Source organism: Motacilla alba, chromosome 7 (genome assembly GCF_015832195.1).
Source record: "Motacilla alba alba isolate MOTALB_02 chromosome 7, Motacilla_alba_V1.0_pri, whole genome shotgun sequence".
Taxonomy (NCBI): Eukaryota; Metazoa; Chordata; class Aves; order Passeriformes; family Motacillidae; genus Motacilla; species Motacilla alba.
The window spans coordinates 33,793,593-33,818,211 of NC_052022.1; the positions used below are offsets into that span (position 1 = coordinate 33,793,593).

A 24,619-nucleotide genomic window follows, 5' to 3' on the forward strand; every position below is an offset into this window, starting at 1 on the left:
CTCTCAGCATCCAGAATGTCCAAATCCTGGGAATGGGTTGTTCTTGGGAGGTCCTGGACTTCCTCCCTGTGAGCTGAAGGAGGGTTCAGGTTTCCTTGTGTTAAGGAAGGAAGGGTTCAGTTTCCTTGTGTTTCCTTGGTTTTGCCTTCCCCCTCACACTGTGTTTTGCCTTCCCCTTGCTGTGCTGCTGTAGAGTGGATTTGTGAAATGATTCGAGGTAAAAGCTACCACCCTTGTTCCCCAAAAGTGGCAGCACGGAGACAGAAACAAGTGGGTGACTGAGGTAGGGAGAGGTAAAGCAGAAGTGTCTGCAGCAGAAGAAAGTGGCAGGGACCATCAGGCTAAGGGTGACAGCTGGCTTGGGGAACACTTGGGAATACAAAGCTTTGTGGGTGAGGCAATAGCAGACTGTCTTGAATCAGCAGCTCTATTGAGAATTGTTTTGTTCTGCTTTTCCCCAACAGCTTTTGAGGAAGTGGGTTTGATACTAACACAGGAAAAAATCCTGCAGGATTCAAAGATTCGCCCATTCTCTCTGGACCTCACAGCAGCCATGCATTGCACCTGCCCAGGAGATTTTTGTGCTCATCCTCTGCTTGGAAAGGTTAATTGTGCCAGTGGGGTGGCACGAGGCTGAAGGGCTATGCTCATCCCCAGACTCCAGAGGCCGTGTTTGCAGTAGTGCCAGCAGCCTTTATGGGCTTGCAGAGCATTACCCAAGACAAGCACCATCATTCCTGCAGTAGCAACATCCCTGATCCTTCCTGCAGAGCTGGGAGGGAGCTCTCTGAAGCCCAGCTGGTATGTTGTGATATATTGTAATCTTTGGCAAAGACAGGGAGTGTAGGAGGAATGCAAATACATTTGTCCTAAAGGGAGAGTGCTGGTGTATCTGTTTCCAGTTCATGGTGAGGGAAGGTTTGATGAGTAGCATCCTCAGTCTTGGAAGAGTTTGCTTGCTCTTTCAAAAACACACAAACAAACCCTCCCCTCCACCCCCCAACCCAAACAAATTAAAAAAAGAAAAATAAAGCAGCAAAAATCTAGCTGTCAGGTATTGCTGGGATCCAACCAAGACTTGCTTTTAAGGTCAGGCACAAACAAGCTTATTAGCTAGGTCTGAAATTTGACCAACTGTTCAAAGTTAAATAATTCCCCTGACTCGTCGTTTAGCTGTTGCAGAGGGGCTGGATCCTAAACTGCTCTCAATCAGTTGCAGCTCCAGAATGGGCCCACATAAAGGTAAAAAATACCTTTTGCCAAGGTTGAACTGTATGGAACGGTATTGAACTGTACTTGGTAAGTTGAGAGGCACAGCTGTGGAGATGCTGCAGTATCCATTCACAGCAGCTGTGACACTGAATTTGGGGGTTTAAGTCTATGCTGGCCTGGGCTGTCTGCTTCCTGCTGCATTAAGAGTGAGTTTCCATGGTAGCACTGCACTCCAGCTGTTCACACAGTTCCCCCTGAAAACCTGAAACAAAGCATGGCCTGAGACCCTCCCACACTCCTTCAGGCCCAGTTCCTTGCCTTGTGCTTCTCTGTCCTCATGCACCACCAAAGCAGGGGGATTGCCTGGAAGTTCCCAAGGCTATCAGCAGCTGAGGGAGAACAAGGTTGCTCCGGCCCTGTTGGGCAGAGATAGCACTGCAAGCCCATCTACAGCAGCCATTTCAGCTCTGCCTAGGCAGCGCTTTTCCCTTGACAAACACCCCAGTGGTGAGCCTTGGCACCCTTACACGTATGCCCAGTTGGATTTACTTGATGCTCTTGCCCTTCTGGGATGTCCCCAGTCCCTATGGCATTCTAAGGGGAGGTATCTTTGGTGCAGCAGACTTCAAAGAGTGAAGGGCAACACCTGTGGAAAAGGGACTGTTTGGCTCTCTATTCCCTGCAGGCTGGGACTGGTTGGTGGCAGGGCTTGTGTAATGTCGTGGGGAGATAAAATATTGTCACCCAGTGTGTGGAGTGTTTCCTTAGTAACCTGAGCATGAGCTGTCCTCCCCTACGAGGAGCTTGGGTGGCTTCAGACAGGGCTGGGAAAGATTTCCTAATTGTGTTTTCTTTTCCCCAGGGGTGTCTGCGGCTCAGAGGCCGCGCATTTCAGAACGGCTTCCGTGATTCTCACACGTCTCATCCCGCAGAGTACACAAACACAGCCTCTCTCGTGTGGGCTTTTTTTGTGAGTGCCTTTCCCAGGAGCCGAACCCGAGCTCTCCCGAGGTGGGACTGAGCAGCTGAGGCGTGCGGGGTATGTGCCAGCAGTGACAGGGTGGCCGCTGCTGTCAGGCTGCATTGCCACCTGCTGGGGACACCAACGCCCTTCTGCGAGGGGTCCCCTCTGGCATTCACATTCTCTGAATGGAGACATAATTCTCTCCCCTAAGATTTTTCTTGGGGAAGGCAGTGAGAACCCCAGAGAAGAAGAGAAAACAATTCTTATCTCTATTCACTACTCGTTGGTCTGCACATGCGGAATGTGTTATAGAAATTGTTTGCTTGAAGTGATTTGTTAATTAGACACAGGTGAAAGTTTGAGTGATTAGCCAGTCACTCAAAGCTGTGTCTATCAGTGACTGTCTGCAGTCACGAGTTTTTCTTTAGTATAGTATCTTTTTAATATGTAATTTAGCATAGTGTTATTGTAATAGAATGTAGCTTAATAAACCATTTGTTCAGACTTCCTGAATCACGGAGTCAGAGCACGTTACTCCCTGCATTGGGGTCACCCTGCACTGATAGTCCCCAAGCTAGCACCCTGCTGGGGTGAGCCTGGCTGGGCTCCAGCCTGTTTCCTCAGGTGCTTAGTTTGAGCTGATCTGCTGCCTCTTGCTTTGTTGGAGCTTGTCTTCAGGCACTAATAACGTGCAAGTTGTAACTCTGGGGGGGTTAAATTTCCTGGTTTGGGTACTGGTCTTTAGGTTTCTTTCACAGGTGCAGCCAAAGGAATGCAGGGGACACTTTGGCCAAAGGACTTGGACATTCTGGGCAGGAACAGGTGAGGAACCTGTCTCGTTCTTCTCAATGTGTTAAAAAAAAAAAAAAAAAAGTATTTAAAAAAATACCCAAAGCCTCTTGCTACAAATTATCTTTATGTGCTGGGAACTGGCCTGGAGCAGGACCTGTGATCTTTTTGGGACCCAGCCACGTTCCCTTGGGTGTTGCCATTAAAGAGCCCCACTGAGATTTGGCCAAGCTATTACACTGAGGTGCAAAAACATGGACAAAACAAAACAGGGGAAGCCAGAACGATGAGACAGTGATGCAGTGAGGCCTGGCTGGATAACTTGTGTAAGCCAGCAGCTTTGGGGCCCACTGGCTGCTTCTCCCAGAGCCGCTTTTGTGGATGTGCCACCCTTACTCTCCACCTGGCTCAGCTCCAAGCCTGTCAGGTAGAAGCAGTCTGTTCAGGGGCAGGAGGATGAGCTGGAGTTTGTGAGGCTGAGATCTCTTCTGCCATGCTTTTCCTCTATTAACTCTGGCAGAGCATTTGCCACACCAAAACCCAGCAGCCTGCTCCAAAGTGGTTTCAAAGGGAAACCAATGTGCACCAAATCCCTGCAGAAGCAGTTCATAAATGGATTTATCAGCTCAGTGTGTCTGACTGCAAAGGCTACAGGGGCTGAGGACAGCTCATGGCAGGATTTTTCGGCAGAAAACTTTAAATAATGTTAGCCACTGATTTAGTGTCTGTGCTGATAGCTGTTAGTGGGCATTTAAAAAGTTAATATGTAGGAATGAGAAATGAAGCAATTTAGACGGAGACAGCACTATCTGTTGTTCTCTTGCACTGCCTCTATGTCACATCTTTGATAGCTGAGGCTGCTGTCAGCTCTTGAGAGCTGAAACCATGCCGGGCTCTCGGGGGACATGCACACATACAGATGGCATTTGGTTAACAGTCGTTGGGATGTTTTTCATCTTGCTGATCACACTTGTATACACAGGAGGTGAACACAAACTGAGCCAGATGATAATAGCATTCAAAATATGGTTTTTACTTGTTTCTTGGGAATATAGGTTATTTTATATACTTTTTATTTTTGGTTGTTTTTTTTTTTTTTTGAAACAGACCACCACCATGGACAAACACAACCAGCAACAAGTGTCAAATATCTACACTTCTGACAAAGTCCCTCTCAGGTGGCTTGTTGAAACAGGACCACTTGAGTTTTCAAACCTTGTCTTGGTCCTGCTCCCTCTCCTTGGCACAAAGGTGGGTGGAAGTGGGCAGCACCACACCAAACCCCTGCATGAGAAAGGAAGGGTAACCAGAGAAACTGCACTATGCTGTTTTTTCATCCTCACTGCTGGACCCCCTTTCTCAAGACCTTTACCACAAACCTTAATGGAAACTATAGAAAACCAGGTTGTGTAGGACCTCAAGCAACTTAATATATGCTTGTGCTGGAGGGCAGGATCACCTCTACCCACAGCACTCCTGACAGCTTGGTCTTAAAGCCTCTGCTGGTTCACAGTCACAGCCTCCCTGAGGTGCCCTGTTCCTCCTGTCACTGAGCAGGAGGTGCTTTTTTAGGAGGATCCACTTCTTCCTTTTGGTGGCCAGCACTGCACACAGGTGTATTTTGGTGCAACCAACAGTAACCTCCAGGACTCTGGTCTCCCACAGAGGGAGGGTGTAGCCTTGGATGGAGACACCAGTGCAAAAGGATGCCCTGGGATGAAAGCACAGCCTGCAAGGGAAAGCCCAGGACTGGCCTTGATGGATTGGAGATGAGGGAAACATGTGAAATACCCTTAACATTCAAGGTGGGTGGAAGGCCACTGAGCCTCCAGGAGCTGCCAGCACAGCACAGCTGTTGTGGGATATGTCGATCTCTTCAGACATGAATCCTGGTCACAAAGCAGGAGGTAGAAATAACCCAAAGTTCGGTTGTTTCAGCATTTTTATTAGACAGTGCTCCACTCAACAGTTGTACACATGGCCCTGATGCTCCCCTGACCAGTGCACAAACCTTGGGACACCATGCTCTCATGCCACCATGACCCAGGCTGCACAAACCATCTCCTTTTCCAGAAGCGGTGCCCAGGAGAAACCCAGGCTCAGAGCAGTGTCCCTGCACTGCCATCACACCAGCCAAGCTGGGAGGTAACTTCAAGTGCTGTTTGATGAGGCAACTCCTCTTTGCTTCCCAGTCACCTCCCTGTGCTGCTTAGGTCCTGTGAATGATAGGGGATGCCTGCTGCTGTGTCCACACGAGCCTGAGGCTTCTGACAGGGATGCCCACCCTCAAGGAGATGAGCTTTTCTGCAATTCAGGCTGTCTTTTGATGGACTTTCACAAAGGCAGCAGGAGTGTGGGCTTTAAAAAAACAAATCAGCCTTCCAGGGCTGGTTTCTGCTCCTTGCCTAACCAGGAGGTTCTCGTGGGGCTCCCTCTGCCACTGGGGCTCAGCTGCCCTGCATTCAGGCACGTGTGAGTGTAACCCTGCCAGCTTTGGTGGCACTGCTTTGCCGCTGCTGGCCCAGGAGAGTGGCTGTGCTGCCCTACTATTTCTCCCCTGCCCTTCTGGGACTTGAGGCACTCAGCAGCTCAGCTCTTGAAAGATCAAAGCCCATGGCCACATTGGCGCAGGCTGAGGAGCCGCTCTCAAACAGCACAAAGCTGTGTGACTGCATCTGTAAACTTCCCTGAGCTCAGTGTTTAGCTCATGCTCAGTGCTAAGAAAGTGGTTTACAGAGCCAGGCCCCCAGTTTCTGCAAACTGGTGCAGCATCAGCTAAGAATGGAAAGCACATTTACTCCCTGCAAGCACCTGATCTGCCTGACACATGAAAGCCAGTTAACCTAGTGCAGATTTTCCAGTTGGGGAGATGAGTGGTTGCAAATCAAACTACGACAAGCAGTAGCAGGGCAAACAAGCGACTCAAATGATCCAGGTTTAGGAAAGCTTATAAAAGAAAACATGTAAATAACATCTATACAGTAATAGGTTAAACACTGTCAGAACTCAGTGGCATACGTTTCTTTTCCCTTGTTGCTGCTGGTGGGCACCTGGCACCACCTAATACACAAATTTAAATAAAGACTGCAAAATAAACTCTCGAAGCTAACAAGAAGAGACCACAAAAGCAAGCATGCTTAGCTCACTTTTGGACTGGAGTTTGCCATTGGATGACCAATGGAACAGCAAGGTTTAATGTAAGATGGCAGCGGATTACTTGTCTGTCACTGGAACAAATGCACAGAAGAGCCATACATAGCCTTTGCCTTTAGAGCAGATAGGTGCAAACTCAGGACAAGCCTTTGGCATGTCAGCTCCAGCTCTGCCAGGTGCAATATGATATTAAAAATATACATAAGACTCCACAGTCCATCACATTCACTTCACGTGGCACAGGCCAGATACTGAACCATCTGCTCTCTGGGTGCTCAGAAAGAAAACACTTGAAAACAACTTCCAGGGCAATAGTCTCAGTTTTCCATCTGTTGTTCTCCAAAGGCAGCTAAATTCCTGCAACTATTTGTTAGCACAAAAAGAAGTCAAATAGCCCAGGTTACATTCAATAGAAAACTTCTTCCCAGGAAATGGGATACAGGAAATAGCAAAACTCCGTAGCCAACAAAATACTGTACAGTTCTCCCTGCTCCCACCTGCAGCCCTGAGTTTTTAAGGGACACCAGCAAAATCTGCATTCTGTCTTTTAAACTAAACAATGCAATGAGACGACTAGAAATGTTAGAGAACTCGGCATGCCCTCAGGAGGATGGATTTACGTTCAGTTAGGTGAACAACAGTGAGTCTGGAAAAAGGAGAAAGCAGCCTTGAACTGCATTTCCAAGTGCAGAAGGATACAGGGCAGCAAACTGCCAAGCAGGATTCAGATTTAGAGTTCAAATGCAGGGAACTTGGCCTTAGTAGGCACCAGCAGGTCAGCAAGAAAGTAAATTGTTCCAGCCATTCCTGAGGATGAAAAAACAAACTGTACTTCAGAGAAATTCCCTTTGGGCACCGTTTTTCTCAGTTATCCAGGGAGTGAATGAGTTACGAAGACAAAAGAAAAGGTCCTAAATATTTTTCAAGGTCTGAGCCCAGGTATCCCAAGCAACTTTGGTACCTCAGTGGGGAAAAGCATTTTGAAGTTAATCAAACGTTGAAAAGCACCTGGCAAAATGCCATGGGGCTTTTCCCCACTCCAGCTCCCTCCCTTCTGCTTTGCCCATCCACACGTTCAACACTGGGCAGCTTTGTCAAACTCTGGTCTTTGACACTGCTGCCCAAGGTCCTGACTGATGGAACTTCTGCTGTCCCTTGGGCTGCAACAGCCTGGGGATTTTAGGGTTAGCTGCGGGGCTGGCTCCTTCAGCAAATGCCTGCTGATGGCAGATTTGGGGGGAGCTGTTAGCAGGAGGCACAAAGTGCCACAGGAGCCACCAAGGCCCATAACAGCAGCCCCGTTTGTTCCTCACCTTTAGAATCAAAATGGAACACTCATGAAGGATTTCAGTCCTTAAAAAGGTACAGAAAAGAGACTGTCTGAGAAGCCAGGCTACAAATAACCTAAAGGAAGCCTGTAGCCACAAAAGAATTCTCCCTGAGAATGTAAATTCTCCCTGAGTATGTAAATCTGTGTGGAAGGCCCAAGAGGACAAGATGCTCCAGCTAAGACATTAGCCAGTGCTACAGGGAGACTGCTTCTGGGCAAGGGTAGAAAAACCCAGAGGGTACAATTTCCTTTCCATCCTCTAGACTGAGTTTTGCAAAGACTCCAGTGGAGCTGGTATTCTGTTTTCCTTGGTTACTAGAACAGCTTAGATCCAGGAGCAAAACACAAGGCTAGAGACTGAGATTACCTTCAAAGAGAGAGAATGGAGTGTCTGGAGTCCGGCACCCATGCTGCCCATAGCTTAAACACCACTCTGCAAACTGACAAAAGAGGTACAAAAAGTGTTCACATTTGGGTAAAGGCAAGTCTTGAGAAGAAAATACTACTCCTTGTCCCCACACTACCCCTGGCAGAGCAAGGTTCCTGAGGGAAATCCCTTCTCTACAGGCTGTCAGACAGTGACTGCACTGTTGAAGGACTACTCTGGTGCAGCTGGTCAGATCTAACTGTGTGTCTGCACCACTAGAAATTGGGTTGCAAAGGCAAAGGCAGTGATGTAGAAGGCAGAAGTGAATAAGGCCCTCTACTGCCTCACACACACTCTTACCTTGCAGGCCCTGTAGAGGTATTTCATGTTCTGAGTGAGGTTGTACAATGCCAGGAAGGCATAAGCATTGCCAGCCGTGCCGTGGCACAGCCCGTAGCCTTTCTTCAGCAACCCATACTGCCAGATCACTTCTGCACACTGAAGGGCATCATTCAGGTACTGCTGCTCCCCAAAGACCTGTGGAGACAAGACACTGTTGTCCTTGCTGAGGCAATGTCCTCCAAACAAAGAGCATCCCTGTGGGATGCAGAGGCTTGGGTGTCCTGCTCAAGTGACTCTGCTGTTTACTTTTCAAGGAGGTTATTTTTGGTGTCATGAGTGGGGATGTAAGACCATTACTCCACGCACAACTAGTTGTCACCATCATCACCTGCAACAGGGCAGGCCACACAACTGATGGGTGTTTTCAGAAATGTTTTCTGAAAAGACTGATTTCTGTATCAGAGGTTAGTGTGGGGTGATTTCACTGTAACAAGCCATCCTACTTCCAAGCAAAGAGGGGGGGGTCTCCCAGCATCTTCTCCAGAGGAAGTTTCACATTTAGGGGTCTCTGAGGGGTGTTTGCAAGGTGTCTGGTACCTTGTATGCTTGGAGAAGCATGTAGATTACACCTGGTGCTCCATGGCACCAGTGGACGAGGAGGTCTCTGGTGTCACCGATGCAGGGAGGGTAATTCCCAGATGGGAACTTGAGCTGGCAGACATAGTCCACGCTGGGCTTCACTGTGTTGTGCAGCTTTACTTGGCTCACTCCAAAGCCAGGCTAAGGGAGAGAAAACATTTAAATCAGGGAGAATTACCATTCTGTCTGTCCCTAAAAGACCCAAGGTCTGCCCAAAAGGTGGAAACAAAGTCAACTATGGCTACATTCCCTCTTGTAAATGAAGTAATTTCTTTGCTTTGGGCTTTCACACTTCACAATTACCCACTCGGTCACTGGCTGCTGTGCCTTTTGGCAGGAACTTATTTCCAGTCCTACCCTCGCATCTCAGAAACAAAGACTGTTCCTAGCATGTCACCTGGTCCTCTAAGCAAGAGAGCTTGCTGCTGCTTTTCCAAAAGTTGAGGAGGAATAGCTTCAGGTCTAAAATCAGTATTAAGGATGATTCCTTGCACCTAGAGCATCTCAGCCCTTAGCTGCTGAGCCAGCCCAGCTGGCAGGCTGCAATTCTGAATCTTCACAGATGTTGCTGGGTGATTTCAAGAGGCTGATTTCATTGCTGACCTCATGAATGCAAGGGAGTGGCTTCAGCATCCCAAAGACACTGCTCCACCAGAAATCTGTGCAGTTCTAATTTTCCATGGCAGACTGCAATGGACACTCTCATCTAAGGATCACACTGTTCTCAGGCTGGTAACAGGAAAACTAACAATCAATACTTGTGCTGTAAAACTATTAGAGATAAAAGATGTTTTCCTCTCCATATTTCACACGCTTGCTTCTCCCAAGGCTTTTTGTGCATCATGCTTGGCTGATCCAGGCTCCTTTTACTTCATACAGCAGAGAAGCATAAAGCCCAAGAGTATTTTATGGAAGACTCAAAATTATTTAAAACAGCCACTTGGAAACAAGCTCAGGGACTTGGTACAAATTTAGGCTCACAGCACACTGCTGTCTCCCCTGCTCACAGCTTGCTATTCTGTGCTCCTGGGCAACAACCACCTTGCATCCCCCAAATCTTCTACTCAAAAACCACCAACCACCTCTTCCTCTCTGAGCAACAGAAAAGTTATATTCACAGGACTTCTACTGCTCCTGTATATGGCCTTTAACTTTGACAGTCCTGAAGGAAGGCTCAAATGCTTGAAACCTGGTGGCTTCCTTTTCCACCTACTCTCAGAGTTATGTCTAATAAAAGATTATAGACCATTTCTACATCAAATAATTTGTGTTGCTCATGGGTGCTCTTAATGCTTTAAAAATTCAATGTTATTTTTTGCTGTTATTTTTCGAAGTGCTTAAGCACTGTAAATATATGCACAAAGGGACCCACATAGGGGAATTATCACCCTCATTTTTTTCACAGCCAGAACAGGGAATACTGACAGAGCTCCAGTGAGTTGTGCAAAATAGTAAGAAAGCATCAAAGCAAAGGGGTACTGCACCTCCCAGCCTCTTGTCTTGCTCTGCCTGCTTCAGGCACTGCAGAACTCAGTTCCTTTATCAAAGTCTCACCTCTTTCACATTTAGAAGCAGGTTCTGCTTTGGATACAAAGGCATTTCCCACTTTCCTACTACGAGCACAATTTTTTTCACCATGCTTTTCTCTCAGGGATTCTCACTCTAATGATCTGACACTGCACAAGTAACCACTTCAGAAAATGCAGGGAGTCAGCAGATACCAACAAATATGAACAATTTCTCCCCAATTAACATGAGGGGAAAAATCAGACCCAGCAGAGCTACAGGCCTCCATTTTGTGACACTGCTGGTTAATGCAGGTCATGTTTCTCCACAGATCTCCAAGGTCAGAGATTCAACCTTAGATTTGAAGAAAACCTTTAAAATTGGAGATGCATGATAAACATGTGGGTAGGTCCATCAGACAAGGTATCTTTCCCAGTTTGACATTACCAAGAGCCAATTCAAATGCTGTTCCTTGTTCACAGAAATGTGAAACAGCTTCTAGAGGCCCTTCTCCTCGTGTCTCTTACCTGCATGAGATAGTAGTAGATCCCAGCCAAACCATGGGCTGCTCCTACATAGTACTCCTGGTACCACTCAAACATCAGTGGGCTCTTTGCTGTGAAGTTCCTCTTTTTGGCTAAGTTCTCTCCTGAGGCTACAACTGCTTCGCAGACCTGTGAAGGGACGGGAACAAATGTGGTGGAGGGAAATGCTGCTGCCCTGGACACAGCAAAATGAGTATTCTGACACAGAACAAGATTTGTTTTTCTGCCCAAGCAGAGGGTTCAATGAAATGTATGCCTGTCCAGTACTGCCTATGGATTTACATGGACAGTGGTACTTCATCCCTTGGGAAGAAAAGCAGGTGTACCATGACGTGGTTTCTCCCTTATTGCCAGAGTTCTTTACATCTAGCATTGATTTTTACCTGCCCCAAGATGAGTTGCCCCAAGGGAAGAGACAGATAACAAATCAGCAAAAGGCACAGTACCTGCTGAATGTGACTCTGAGGGATCTTTTCCTCTCCAAAGTGCTTATTCACAAACAGCAGTGCAGAGAGATAGCCCATGCGCCCGTAGAGGAGCTCATCTGGCACTCGTGGGTCAGCCTTGTGTAGGTGCAGCAAACTGCAATGAAACATTCATTGGGGGAGATGAGAGGGAAATGCACTCAAACATTACACTCAAAGCCATGTAAACAAGCACTAAGGCTGGAGCTCAAAGCCATGGTTCATTTCTTCCTGCTGCTGTGCCCTAGGAGCTGTCAGGCCAGGCTCTGGCTCTCAGCCTTCCAGCTGCAGGAGGTGTGGAATCACCCCTTCCCTTCTGCCTTTTGTTTGGCTGATTGCTTCAGTCTGCTCTGCTCTTCACAATGCACTCATACTATGTGCTTGGGTTTTTTAGGAGCACCAGCTTGGAAAGCTACAGGAGGGGGAAACCTGGGCTAAGAGAAATGGTCAGCATAAAGCTGCTGACTGCTCAGGAAAGGCTGCCCACCATTATCTCCTTGTGATGTTACTGGCAAGGTGGACACTCTGCCAAAAATCACCACTTTCAAATTATAGGGCTATCCTTTTAATTTGGATGCCTAAGGAATATTTCAAAGTCAAACCAGTGCTAATAGTATGTGGAAAAATCTCACCCCTAATGCTCTCAAGTCCTGACACAGAAGCCCCTTCCTCTCCATGCCTACAAATAGCCTGGACTATGCCGTCAGGTGAGGAAGAGGTGTCTCCATGAACTACAAATCTAAGTAAGAGGTGGAGCTACACATGTTGTTTAACATCAAACTGCCGTGGCACATGGAAGAAATATCCTCTAGGGAGAACTGAGCAGCAGTGAGGGCAGCTTAGCAAGTGGGAGTGCTGTGGCTGGCTGAGGACAGCTTGCCTGGCACCAGGCTTTAGCCCACAAGTGCAGAGTGAGGTCTGCTGCAGTCAAGTGTTTTCTTTGCCACTTTTTTATTATGATATTGCAAAGCTGGTGATATTCCTGTAGTGTTAACAGAGACTGACAGCACTTCACACTGGTGCTTTGTAGCCCAATTCACTCTTGATGCAATTTTTCCTTTGTTTTACCTCTCATCACACTTCCAGAAAGACTGGATGTCCTTCCCTGTCAGGGCAGCAGGTAGCAGTGTGATTGGATTTGGCTTTATTTTTCTGTTCACCTGTAAGACAGCAATCTGAATAGTGACATCACTTTTAAAATACCAGCAGAAGTGACTTTAAGGCTGTTCCCTGACTGCTCCCAGCTGTGAAACCAGCCAGGGAAAGCTTTGTGTGTGCTGAGCTTCCCTGCCACAGCAGTGTGAAGAACAGAAAAGGTGCCTTGGCAGCCTTGGCTCCATGGGCTCCAGGGACTTTGCAACACTGTGTTGCAAAGTAAAGAAGGAACCAAATGCCTCAAGCAGAAAGGATGCTGGGCTGTGACTCCTCATGGCAGGAGAATTTTTTTCCCTTGGCACTGGACTCAAAGTGAGCAGGGATTTTGAAGGAGAAAGGAAGGAGCAGTGTCCTTCATTTGAAGGAGAAAGGAAGGAGCAGTGTCTCAAGGTGGACTGGCTCTTGTACCACTTGGCATGTGGACTGCTCCATGGGGGGGTTTCTTTCTCACAGATGAAACCCAAGAGACAGATGTTACACCCAAGGCATGGGTTCTTCTCTCAGCTGCAGGAGCTGGAAGGAAAGGCCTGCTGCCTCCTCATGGCGCCTGTCACAGAGTCCAAGGAAGGCAGATAAAGAAGGTTTCCAAGGAGGTGTTTGGGCAAATCGACTCTGCCTGGCAGCAGGCTGGCCAGAAGAGAAGCTGGCTGGTGATGTTGTTCAGCTCTGAGATGTCAGGAAATGTCAGGTGACGTAGGAGGAATGGATGGATGTGTGAATTGTAATACCAGTGCTAGGGATTTTCTCAGTTCTGGATATGATGTCTTTTTATGGGGAAATCTGGAGCAACTGGACCAATTTTCTTGTTCTTTGTGCATTACTGCTTTGCCTCTTAACTGCTTTTCAAGCAGGATCATCAGGAGAGGAAGCCTGCCAGGAGTTTCTGCTGTTTTTGAAACGTGGTCATGCATTCAAAAGGAGATGCCTGGGATGCTGCTGGACTGATTGCATGCAGAATGCATTTCTCAGGTGTGTGGGGGAAGTTGTGGTCTCTGAAAGGAAGAGCCACTCCTACTCACATTATCAGCCTATCACCTCAACTGTCAACAACCAGCAGTTTCTGGACAGAGGGAAATCAAGGCAGCTGTAGAGCAAAATGGGATTTTTGCACACCATTGGCTCTGAAAGCAAAGCTTTGACCCTCTGAATTGGTGGGAGGTGACAGGAAAAAGAGGGCTCCTAGAACAAGGCTCAGATTTTCACAGGCTCTTGGAAAATAGGCTGCCCTGAAACATTAGTCTCTCTAGAGCATAAAAGCACATTTTTTGGTCATGAACTCATTTAGGAAAAAGCAAGCTTCTGTCTCTTCCACTGCAGGTAAAACCTGGCTGATGGATTCTCTCCACTGGCTCTGTAAAGATGAGGTGCTTTAAAAGATAAGAGGACGAAATGCAGAGAGGCCCTTCTTCTCCACAGCTCTGATAAAAGTGCTCTTTCTATGCACTTGCACTGCACAGCGTACCAATTGCTCTGTAACTAAACAGCATACTGAAAAACCATTTAAGAGTTTTGATTTAGGGAGCCACTTCTCAAAGAAATACTCTATTTTAAAGGAGCACGGTCAGGCTAACTGCTTTGGGAATTGGTGGCAGAGTAAGGACAGTATAACTGTTCATTTGAGAAAGCCACATTTTTCTGTTTTTCTCTTGCAGAAAAGAATGAAGAAACCAATTTCCAGTGTTCTGACTTCATTATACCATTAGATGGCAGTGCAAAATTAATCACAAGATTCCATTCTGCCACCAAACCACAGGCAGAACAAGAGGGATATGGGGAGGGGAGACCTCAGCAAGAAAACATGAATTAGGGATTGTTTTTACAACCTGGGACTTATGCACTGACCACAACTGACCAGTATTCTTTGATAGATTAATTCCCTTTTTGTTAACAAATACGTTAATCTTAGTGAGATTTGCCACTCTGCCAAAGGAAAATCTAACCCACAGATTATTATCAGAACAAAAGAAGAGTTCTGTCCTCAGACTGACTGTATCCACATAAACCAGAAGCTATTCTTAGTTAAGGGAGTGGAACTTGGTGTCCAAACCATACAGACACCTCTGATTCCCACCTGTGGCTTTTTTAAATTGCAATTATGCATCACTTTGTCATGGCTGTTTAAGGGCAGCCAGTGTTCTGAAGCATCAGGAGTTTTGTCTTCCTTGTGCTGATCAGGTTTGAGTGGAAACTCTCTACAGGGCTGTTTCTCACCTTCTTAAAACCCACCTCCCTTAACTGAGAAATGCTTGCAACTACATCTCCTTCACTATTTTCCTTCCTCTGCCACATGCTGATCTATGACTGCTTGTTTGTCCTTTTCTTGTCTTGAGTACCCAACAAAAATGCATCTGAAAACAGTCGAGGAAAGGCAGGAAATAGAAATAAATGAATCATAACCAGCTGCATTCTGCAGTTGAAAGGGATGCTGTCAATCTTAGGTTTAAGTCAAAGACAACTAATAAAGAACAAGTGGAAGCAAGTACCAAAATTAAATCTAATAATCTTACCACATTTTTCCTTTTCATCAAAATGACTGTAAAGCTAAATTAAAATGTTCTCAAAACCCACCAAACCCCACCTTCTGGTTTTTTTTTTTGTTTTTAATTTTGGCATTTTTTTCTTCCTGTGTTTATCAGAATTATTTTTAAGATGGCAGTACCAGCTGAACAATATCCTTTCTTCCCAGCTTGCAGGCTGCCACGCAAACGTGTTTGTCCTTAAACCACCTCTTTCACCAGGGCAGGAAAAGTTTGCGCTGCATTGCTAAGTTACTGGACAATTTCTCACACAAGACTGCAACAAAATGTATCCACATTTGTCAGAGAGTGCCTCATACAAGCCCAGACCAGCTCTGTGAGCAGGAGGAAGGTCAGGACAAAGACATAAGCAAGGCTTTTACCGGATGATGCAGTCTTCTGCCTGCTTCTGGTTCTGCAGCTTGTGGTAGACAACAGCAGCCACTGCCAGGGGCCCGGCATCGCCGCACAGGAAAGTGATGGATCGCCTGGTCAAGCACCTCAGGCTCTTCTTCACGTACTCATGGGCCACCTGAAGGTAGGCTGGGTCTCCATACACGTCAAACAGGTGCAAATACAGCAAAGCAATGCCTGCAGAAGGAACAGAAAGGTTGCATCCACTAGAAATGTTTGCTGTGTTACTTCAGTGAAGCTAAAAGTCTGGCCTGGCCCTCATCTGGGGTATCAGCCTGACAGACAGGCTTCTCAGGGACATAACCCACAGCTTCCTTTCCTGCTTTGTCATCTCCTTGTAGCCTGATGCTGCTTGTGAGTGGATGGCAGGTCAAGACAACAGCAGGGTCTGACCTAGGAAAGCCTGGAGAACAGAATTGCATAAAAATTTATATACAATTACATACAATTTTCATATACACTTACATATACATATATATGTAATATTGTATATTTTCATATACAATATATGTACAATTTCATATACAATTCTTTTATATCCAATTACATACAATTTTCATAGCAAGGAGCTAAAGATGACTCCTAGACAAACCCACCTAAATCCATACACTGTACCTGTGACTTTTGCTCAACAGTGAAGGGGGGAAAAATAATCATCTTTGGGCAGATGGTGCTTGTGACAGAGCAGAATTGAGTGGTCACCCTCTCTATCATTTCCCCATGCTTAGGGCGTAAGGGATTGGGTCACTTAGCTTGGACTGGATTTTTTTAAGAAGTGACACACCATCAGCACTGAGAAACAGCATCCTTAGGACATCCAGACATCCTACTTGACCATTTTAAAAAATTTTGTTCTCCTTCTTTTTTAATTCCTTTCCACTGGGAAGCACCAGCAAGGTTGTTGCAGTTCCCTGGACATCATCTCCTACTCCTGAGCAAGTCCCAAGCCCTACGGCAAGGACTGGTGCATCCTAGAAAAAAAGGGACCGCCCAATTCTCCTCTGCAGCATTCACTCATGAGATCAGCCCTTGTCTGAAACACAAACAGCTGCCTGGAATACTGGAAAAGGCTGCATGGTCCTCACTAGAGGTTTCCAATGGACTGGCCAGCTACAGAACCAGTTCTGCTACTGAGCAGTCACATCAATTGCTGTCCTTTGCCTTCAGCCAGCTCTTGAAGCTTTCAGTAGGTGAATGAGGAGCTCTCAGTAAGTCTGTGCCTGATGGTCACACTTGAACCATCCTTCTGATCTGGGAGCCATCCCCAAACCTGCGCTTGAAAAAGCTACTGGCCTACATCGCTTCGAGAAGAGCTGATTTCTCCCCTTAACAATGACCATTTCTAAGAATACTCAGGTCCTGCATTAGGCCTAAATTAATAGAGCCAATCTCTGCAGATTTTGATGTGTTAAGGTCAAGGGGGCAAGCATGCTGCAAAATTACAGCCCAAGGTACTGAGGACAATTTCAAACTTGGATAATTTTCTCATTTTGCATGGGTAATCTCCAAAGCTTCATGTTACAGACAATTCAATTCCACGTGTACATTATGTATAAAATTTCCATTTCCTGCTGAAGCTAATAACCTTGTCCTCTCTCTAAGCAATTCAGTGCTAGCAATTCTAGAGAGATCTCAGCTGTACAGTGCCATCACTCAAGTCTGTAAGGATGTGGATATGAAGCCCTTCTTTAAAGGGGAACTCTCCTTTTCCAGACAGAAAATGTCAAGTGACTCTCCTTGATTTATTCAATATCCAGCACATCTTCTAGACTCTTATTAGCCTGATGGCTGTCTGAGCACAACTTGCACTCTTGACTTATCTGCTTTAATATACAACTTTTAGCTTTGTAAGTAGTTTCTATTCCCACTGCCATCACACCACCCTAATTATGCACATAAGTACCCTGCCAAGACCACTGCAAGGACTGAATTCTTAGAAAGTAAATCTCAGCATTGTTTTCCTCTGATTTCTTTGCCTGTCCTCTTTTAAAACATTTCTCACCCCCTATCCTCTCAGGCCCAAGCATCTTTGGAAAGACTCCAAAAAACCACTGACCTGTACTAAAGATGAAGCTGCTTTCCCAAAACATTCACTTTCCCTTTTTATTTAAAACTGAAAGGTATTATAAACTGCATCCAAAGCCAGTTTTCTCAATTCATTCCTGCTGTCATTTGATACTGGCAATACACATGGTACCCATAAAAGCTGTTTGCTCACCCTCTTCTGTTACAGCTGGGCAGAGGAGAGGGGGAAGAAATTAATGAAGGGCTCATGTGTTGAGATAAGGATTGGGAGAAAAAAAAACCACTCTAAGGGCAAAATAGATTCAAATTTAAAGGTATAAAGTAAATTTATTAACAGAGTCAGAGGAGGATAATGAGAAGTAAAATAAGCCTTTAAAATACTTTTTCCCCCCAGGCCCTCCCTCCTTCCCACTGACAGCACAGGGAGACAGGGCATGAGGATTTTGGTCAGTTCATCACTTGAGATCGTCTTCTGTTCACTCAGGGAGAGGAATCCTTTCTCAGCTATGCTCCCTCCCCCGGGAGACAGTTATTCCAAAACTGTTGTAGCATGGGTCACTTGTCCACGGGGTGTAGTCTTTTAAGGACAGGCTGCTCTAGTCTGGAAGCAAGGGCCCTCTCTCTGTCTCTGGAAGCAGGAGCCCTCTTGCTCTGTTTCTCTGGCATCCACCCACTCTGGAATAAGCACTTCTCCCACAGGCTGCGAGTGGATCTCTGCATCCCCTTTGAACTTCATGCATTACAGGGGCACAGCTGCTTCACCCTGGTCCTCACCACAGCCTGCAGAGGAATCTCGGCTCTGACGCTTGGAGCACCTCCTCCCCTTCTTTTTCCACTGACCTTGGTGCTGCCGTGTTGTTTCCCCCATATGTCCTCACTTCCTCCTCCTTTCTGACTAGAAGACAAACTGCTGCTTGTAGTACCACTGTCAACAGGTCCCACCAATTCAAAGATTCCTGCAGGATCCTGTAGCACGGAGAAGTTGATCTCATCCAGGCTCCACATCAGGGAATTGCTCCCCACGTTTCCGCTGCCGGTCAGGCAGCCCTGCCACCCTCACGCGGGCAGCGGCAGCCGTGGTGGCACTGGTGCTGTTCAACGCCTCTCCTCGTGTGGAGAGGTGGTAAAAAATAAAATCAAGGCATGATCCGTGGTCTCTCTGTTTGGCTCATGTCTCCGTACACGTGGGGTGCAGGGAAGGAGAAGCCGCCAGCCCGGCCCTGCCCTTTCAGCCTCAGTGTATTGCCACAGGCCATGCCAGCATGGCAGCAGCCGCAGGGCCTCCCCACCCCTGAGGAAAAACTGCCCTGCTCTGTTTTGATTTTCTTCTTAACTATGTCCTCACAGAGGAGTTACCAACCTCTTTCATTTACCAGCGTGTCCATCTTCAGAGCCATCAGAGATTGGCTCCGTCAAACACGGCAGAAGCTTCCAGCAGCTCCTCACAGAAGGTACCCCTGTGGCCCTCCCCTGCTACTAAAAACTCAGGCCATGCCAAATCAACACAATTCCTCAAGGAATTCCTTCCTCCCAAACTGATCAGAAGGGGGCAAGCAGTGCTGCCATCAGCTTGCTGGTCCCTCTGTTGCCACCTGTGAGCCCCAGAGGGGACAAAGCAGCAGAGGAGGGCAGGCACAAGCATGAAGAGGCAGCTTTGATGGGTGTATGTAGAGGGACACAAAACAAAGTCACCTGGGTGGGGATAACTGGTATTAACCTGTGTGCCAAGGTGCAAGCAGAGTATTTCAGAGGCAGTATAGATCAGAGACAAGAGTATTCACGTGGTGACCTTGGTTCAGTTAAGGCAGTGCTGCTCTGCAGAGGCTCTTCCACAGCTCTGCCTCGCTCCCTCTCCAATACCCTCCTCACCCCAACAGACTGGGTAGGTTTGTGACTGACTGGCTGTTTGGCATGCTTTAAGTGGTATCCAAACATGGCATCACCAGACACATGGAGCTAGGTAGGCTGTGGATCTGCTCCATTTCTGTGTGCCCTGGAGGTCTGATGTTCAGTGTCCCACTTGGAAATGTGACCTAATTTTGTGACCTCTGACTGTTTCCAAGCAGAACTGCCATACAGTGGCTAGCTGTGTCCTGCTACTGCCAAAGATGTCTGGGCTTTGTCCTGTTGATTGTTTACTACTGGACCTTTTTCTCTGTACTTTCTCAGATGTCCAAGTTTTTTGCTTCTTGCCCCTGCTGCAGAGCTGAATGAGATGAGGAATGCATCAGGGAGCCCTTGATGGTACAGGGTTGCACTGAGCACGTACTGCTGACAGACCAACAGGGCTCTGCTGACTGCAACAGCCACCTCCAGCATGCAGAAAGCCAATACACAGGAGCTGAGTGTCAATGCCTGAGATGCTTGCCCACTGCAGGGAATCAGGAGGCCAAAGTCAGTCCTGCGTGTCTCACAAAGCCTGCTTAGTTAACACCTTCACAAGGACAGCGCCTCTCTGCTCTCACCCTCATGCAGGCTAAGTGCAGAGGGCTACTTTGCATTAGAGATTTCTTTAGAGTGGGGCAGTGGAGTTACAGACAAGCGTGCCAGTTGTGATGACCTGACTACAGCAATCATTGCTTTCAACAGAGCAGGCACGGCTGGAAATACCAGGTAAGGTCTTGCTGGTGAGCTAAAGCTCTGCAGTAGGCAGAAATGTGAGCTAAAGCTCTGCAGTAGGCAGAAAGAGAATCTCATCCATATGACCATTCTGTTGATCAAAGAGAAGCTGTGTCTCAACTTCTCTGCAAGTCTAGACTTGCTCTTTTGTTGGCCTGCAAGCAGTTTGCTTTGCAAGCAAGTTATGCTGTTAGACTGCTCTGAACATGCCTCCTTGCCCAGCAGGAGCTGAGCTGTGCTTCTTCTAACAAGGAAAGGAGGTGGCCACAAGAGGATATTTTGTTCCAAACCGACCACCTAGAGTTATAAAGATCTCAGAGATCTAGCATTGACCCAGGGCAGTAAATCAGCCAGCAGCCTCAAAGCAGGATGTCAAACACAGGGGGAAAAAGCAGAAACCTATCTCTGCACAGTGATGAAGCCTGATGGCTTCTAGTGAGACAGCTGATGCCATTTTATTAAGTCAGGCATGGGGTAAAAGAGCATGGATGGCCCATCTTTATTACCCAGCTCAAAGGATAATTAGTATCTTTCCTGGTGCAGACACATGGGATGCTACCTTGCACTCCTAAATGCCTGCCAAAGCCACACTGCATGCAACAGTGAGACATCTCTGAAGTCCATGTTCAGAACTGGTTGGGGAGCCAGTTTGCAGCTTCTCTTCTGACTGCACGATTGATTATCCAGGATGCCTAAGCATTTATCCTGCCATAAAACCTGGGTAACAGAGCTTCTTCTGTTAAACTTTTTAACCCATCACAAAATCCTACAACAGGCTAGGTTAGCAAGGATTAGTGTTGATCTGCTCCAACCCTCTGAAAGGAAGGTCAACCTCAAATTTGCATGCCATTGCTCTGGCCCTTGTCCAGTCAAACACTGACTATCTCCAAGAACAGAAAATTCACAAAAACTACCTGCCAAGCATTTGGCAGGAATGTGGTTTATGTGAGTGACCCAAAGCACTCTATTATCTCTCAGCAAATGCAGCCTCACTTTCTCCTGTTCTGTAGGGATTATCTGAGGATTTCCATTATTCTGAACAGGACTAAAAGGGACACAAGTTCTCTGGGTTCTGAGGTTAAAACACAACATATTGCACTAAAGCAAATGAAAAGTGTTTTCCCAGAAGTTTTTCTGAACTAGTTCAGCTGTAATTTCATTCTTACATGGTTTTCCTTTCAAAAGACAACTGAGCCTTGCTCCTCATCCCTACTTGCCAATGGCCAAAAGCTGTGGATGGGGCCAGCTGAACTTACTGGGCAGTTTCAGAGGCTCTCCATGACTAAGACATTGCCAGAAATGGGGATGCTTGCATGGGAAGCAAATTCCAAGTGAACTACCACAGTGTGGAGGAAGGTGAATCTCTCCCTTACACACCTCATCACCTTGGAAAGATGTAACAGTCCAGTAGGCACTGGACTCAGGAGCATCCTGGCTTCTGCAGTCACTTGCAGACAGGAGTGAATTTCCTTCCATTCCCTTTCCATCAGCTATGCTCCCAGTCAAGACAGTCTTTGGAGCAAGGCATTTTGCATTATCACAAACACCAACAGGCATCCAGGTATCCCTCAGTGTCCTCAGGCTAATCTGTTTGGAAATGGATGAGGCTGCTGTGCTTCTACCAGAAACTGAACTGCTTCTGACTCAGAATTAGCTTAGAGCAGATTAGCTTCCCTCAGTCAACACCATGATACCAGTGAAACAGATTAGGGAAAAAACTCTTCCAGCAGTCTCCCTAAACTGATGAAAAGCCAAAGCAGAACACAACAGCTGAGGCTGGTCTGTACCCAGGTGCTGCCTATGGGGCCCTGATCTCTCTGGGGAGCTGAATGAGAACGTAATGAGCTGATTCAAATATGTTTTGAGGGCATTCAGCCATACACTGGATAATCTTGATCCAAAGTGTGTTTTCACTGCCTCTGAGCTGAAAACCCGAGTCCTTCCTTCTCTCTGCTCCAACTTCACGTGCCAAGAAGCCGTGGCTTCCCTGGCAGGAGCGCATGCTGGGGGAACAGGGCTCTGTCAAGTGTGTTGGGAAAGAAAGGAGCCCCAAAGTAAAATGCCAGCATATGCTGTGCATTACTGAGTGCAATGCAGTACACTCAAGTACATCACATTTCACAGAGTTAGTGCCAAGAGAGACATATTTCACATCTCCCTTATTAGCGGCCACAAGAGTGAGGGTTGATTTCAGACTGCTGGGCAATGATTCACATGAGGAGATACTCAACAAGCCTTTCCTACACAAGCAATTACAGGAAAAAGCTGCTGTCTTGGCCCAATTAATTTTGTCTCTGGAAACCAGCTCTGAATAAATTAATATAGCTAGAACTGGAAAAGAAGATAGGATGACAAAGTTACAGTGTAACATCTGCAAACTTCACCATGCTGGCTGTGACTTCCAGGAAATCTGTCCATGGATTTTTTCCTATTAGCCAAGGCAAGAAGGCTGTGTGCCCACTGAGGAATGATCTCTGGGAAGAAAAGAGAAGAATCCCTCTTGAGAAACTCCCTTCTGAATGAAAACAAGCTGAAATCCTGAACCAGAGTTCTCAACCAGTTTTTCATAACTGCAGTAACTTTCCATCATGCCTTAGGACCACCTTCAGAAAAGGAACACAGCCTCTGGGGAAAAGTGTTTTCCTTCTCCCCAAGAGTACTCCTAACATCATCTCCTGAATTTTCTGGCCAGAGGCAGACTCTGCAATCATGACTGAAGACCACCTTTACCATAGCAGTTCTCACCAGAGGGGACCCCGGCACAGGGTCACACAGACTGGAAAACTGAACGTGTCTGCCAAGGTGAAATCAGCCAGCACTCAGCAGAAATGTATAAATTCACTGGCAGCAGAAGCAGAGTGCTGCCAAGACAGCAGCTGATGAAATCAATGTTCTCCCACGCTGGAATTTAATACTGGCATCCTAGCATTTCTTAACTGCTCTTCAGTGCTCTCAGTGCCTGTCTGCCTTACTAAAATTTTGAAGCAGGCATTTCTATCACTGCTGTCATCAAGCTGCAATGTTAGTTTAGCACCAACACACTGAACAGCACTCTCATAAGCAAACTGTTGGCATTAAGTTCCACAGCACCCACAGACAAGCCGGCCACACCCAGATTATACTGTAGAAAGTTGCCATTTAAGACTGCAGTATACTGCAAAAAGAAAAGCAGCAGCACCAAAAAAAATCTTGCAGCAAGCATGAGATTGATTTCAATTACCCTAGGGTCCCTGAATGGGGCCTGGCACATCACAGAAGGCAGGAGAGATGTCAAAGCACACAGCAGCAGCTGAAGCTGGGGCACAGAGAAAGGTGTGTCCTCCCTGGCACCAGCGGGTAGAAACAGGGAGGCAAAGGCAGGGTACATTTCCAAGGAAGGAAAACCAGGCTGAAAATGTAGACTAGGAGAAAGACAAGCTCCTGGAAGCTTTGCACACGCGTTAGTATGAGGAAGGCTTCCACACTTTGTTTTACTCACATTAGTATTTCTGCTCCTTCTGGCAGGCACTGGAGCAAAGCTAGCGCTCACTAAGTGGAGTGGCACTACCTGGGGAATAGGAATGGAGCAATCTTCCAATCAGACAAGGTCATCAGATAAAATACAGCCCGAACAGAAAAGACAGACATTATCTCAGGCCATTAAGCTCACTGCTGCCAGATGCAAGGGCTCCTTACAAGTAAATGACTTACCACGTACACCTGCCTACTTCATGGAGCAGCAGATGGAGCACTGGTTTTGTTGTCATCATCCCCACCATGCTTGGATTTGGAGCCTGTCCCTTTGTAGGCTCCCATGCCTACTCTCAAACAAGTGTTGGCTTTCTCCGTTGTGTAAATTGAGCACTACTAACCAAGACTAGACCCAATCCTGCCCTGTGACACTGTGGCCTTCCCTCTGCAGCGTGAAACCGGCCTCAAAAATAGGGAGTCCAGAGAAAGACATCCTCTTGTTCAAATGGACTAAAACGTGCAGAAGTGCCATTCTTGACATGGATCTACCGTGACCATTCCAAGGGCCAAACCCCCACGGTCTGCCAGGACCTGATCTGCTCCAGGGAGCTCCTGCTCCATGGGATCCGACCCTACCTGTCCAGCCAGTGTACGCGGTGCAGTCGTGCGGGTCGGCGGACTTGAGGCCCTTCTCCATCTGCTGCAGCAGCTCCCTGATTTTGTTATTCAGCCGCTGCGTGAATTCGGGGGTCAGCTGTGGAGAGAAAACCCACCGAACGTGAAGGCAAGGGGGTGGGCACCGGTACACCGGGCAGCCCCGGGGAACCGCGTTTGGAAACAGACAGGTCTCTGCTCTACGCGGCCGGGGCAGATCCCCAGAGCCACCGCACCCCAGCCCCGCTCACCCGCCCGGCCGCGTCGAAGTAACCGGTGGCCAAGGACTTGTCATAGTCCGCGTAGGGGTTCGGGAGCGCCCGCTGCGCCATCATAGTCCCGCTCGGCTCGGCTCCGCTCGGCTCGGCCGCGGCCCGCCCCGGCTCCGCCCCGGAAGGCGCCGCTGCCGCCGCTCGCCCCTTCCCGCGCCAGGGGCGGGCTCGGGGCCCGCGGCTGCTGCCCGGCCGATGCTATG

The 24,619-nt window shown here is 47.4% G+C and overlaps 1 protein-coding gene across 1 annotated transcript; it reads right to left on the minus strand.

The window, feature by feature from the left end:
- Positions 1 to 4,889: 4,889 nt before the first annotated feature.
- Positions 4,890 to 24,553, minus strand: LANCL1 (LanC like 1). The gene is made up of 9 exons (XM_038142885.1): positions 24,396 to 24,553; positions 24,127 to 24,244; positions 15,366 to 15,573; positions 11,294 to 11,429; positions 10,830 to 10,976; positions 8,755 to 8,937; positions 8,176 to 8,352; positions 7,816 to 7,888; positions 4,890 to 6,925 (listed from the first exon to the last, which is right to left on the minus strand). Exons 1-9 carry the CDS (start codon positions 24,477 to 24,479, stop codon positions 6,849 to 6,851), a joined length of 1,203 nt encoding a protein of 400 aa, XP_037998813.1. The 5' UTR covers positions 24,480 to 24,553; the 3' UTR covers positions 4,890 to 6,848.
- Positions 24,554 to 24,619: the final 66 nt, after the last annotated feature.

Coding starts and splice junctions, on each gene's coding strand:
- LANCL1 (XM_038142885.1), bottom strand. CDS start 24,479: ATGATGGCGCAGCGGGCGCTCCCGAACCCCTACGCGGACTATGACAAG. Junction 24,245..24,395: donor ACTTCGACGCGGCCGGGCGG/GTGAGCGGGGCT, acceptor TTCTCTCCACAG/CTGACCCCCGAATTCACGCA. Junction 8,938..10,829: donor TCTACTACTATCTCATGCAG/GTAAGAGACACG, acceptor TCTCTCCCTTAG/CCTGGCTTTGGAGTGAGCCA.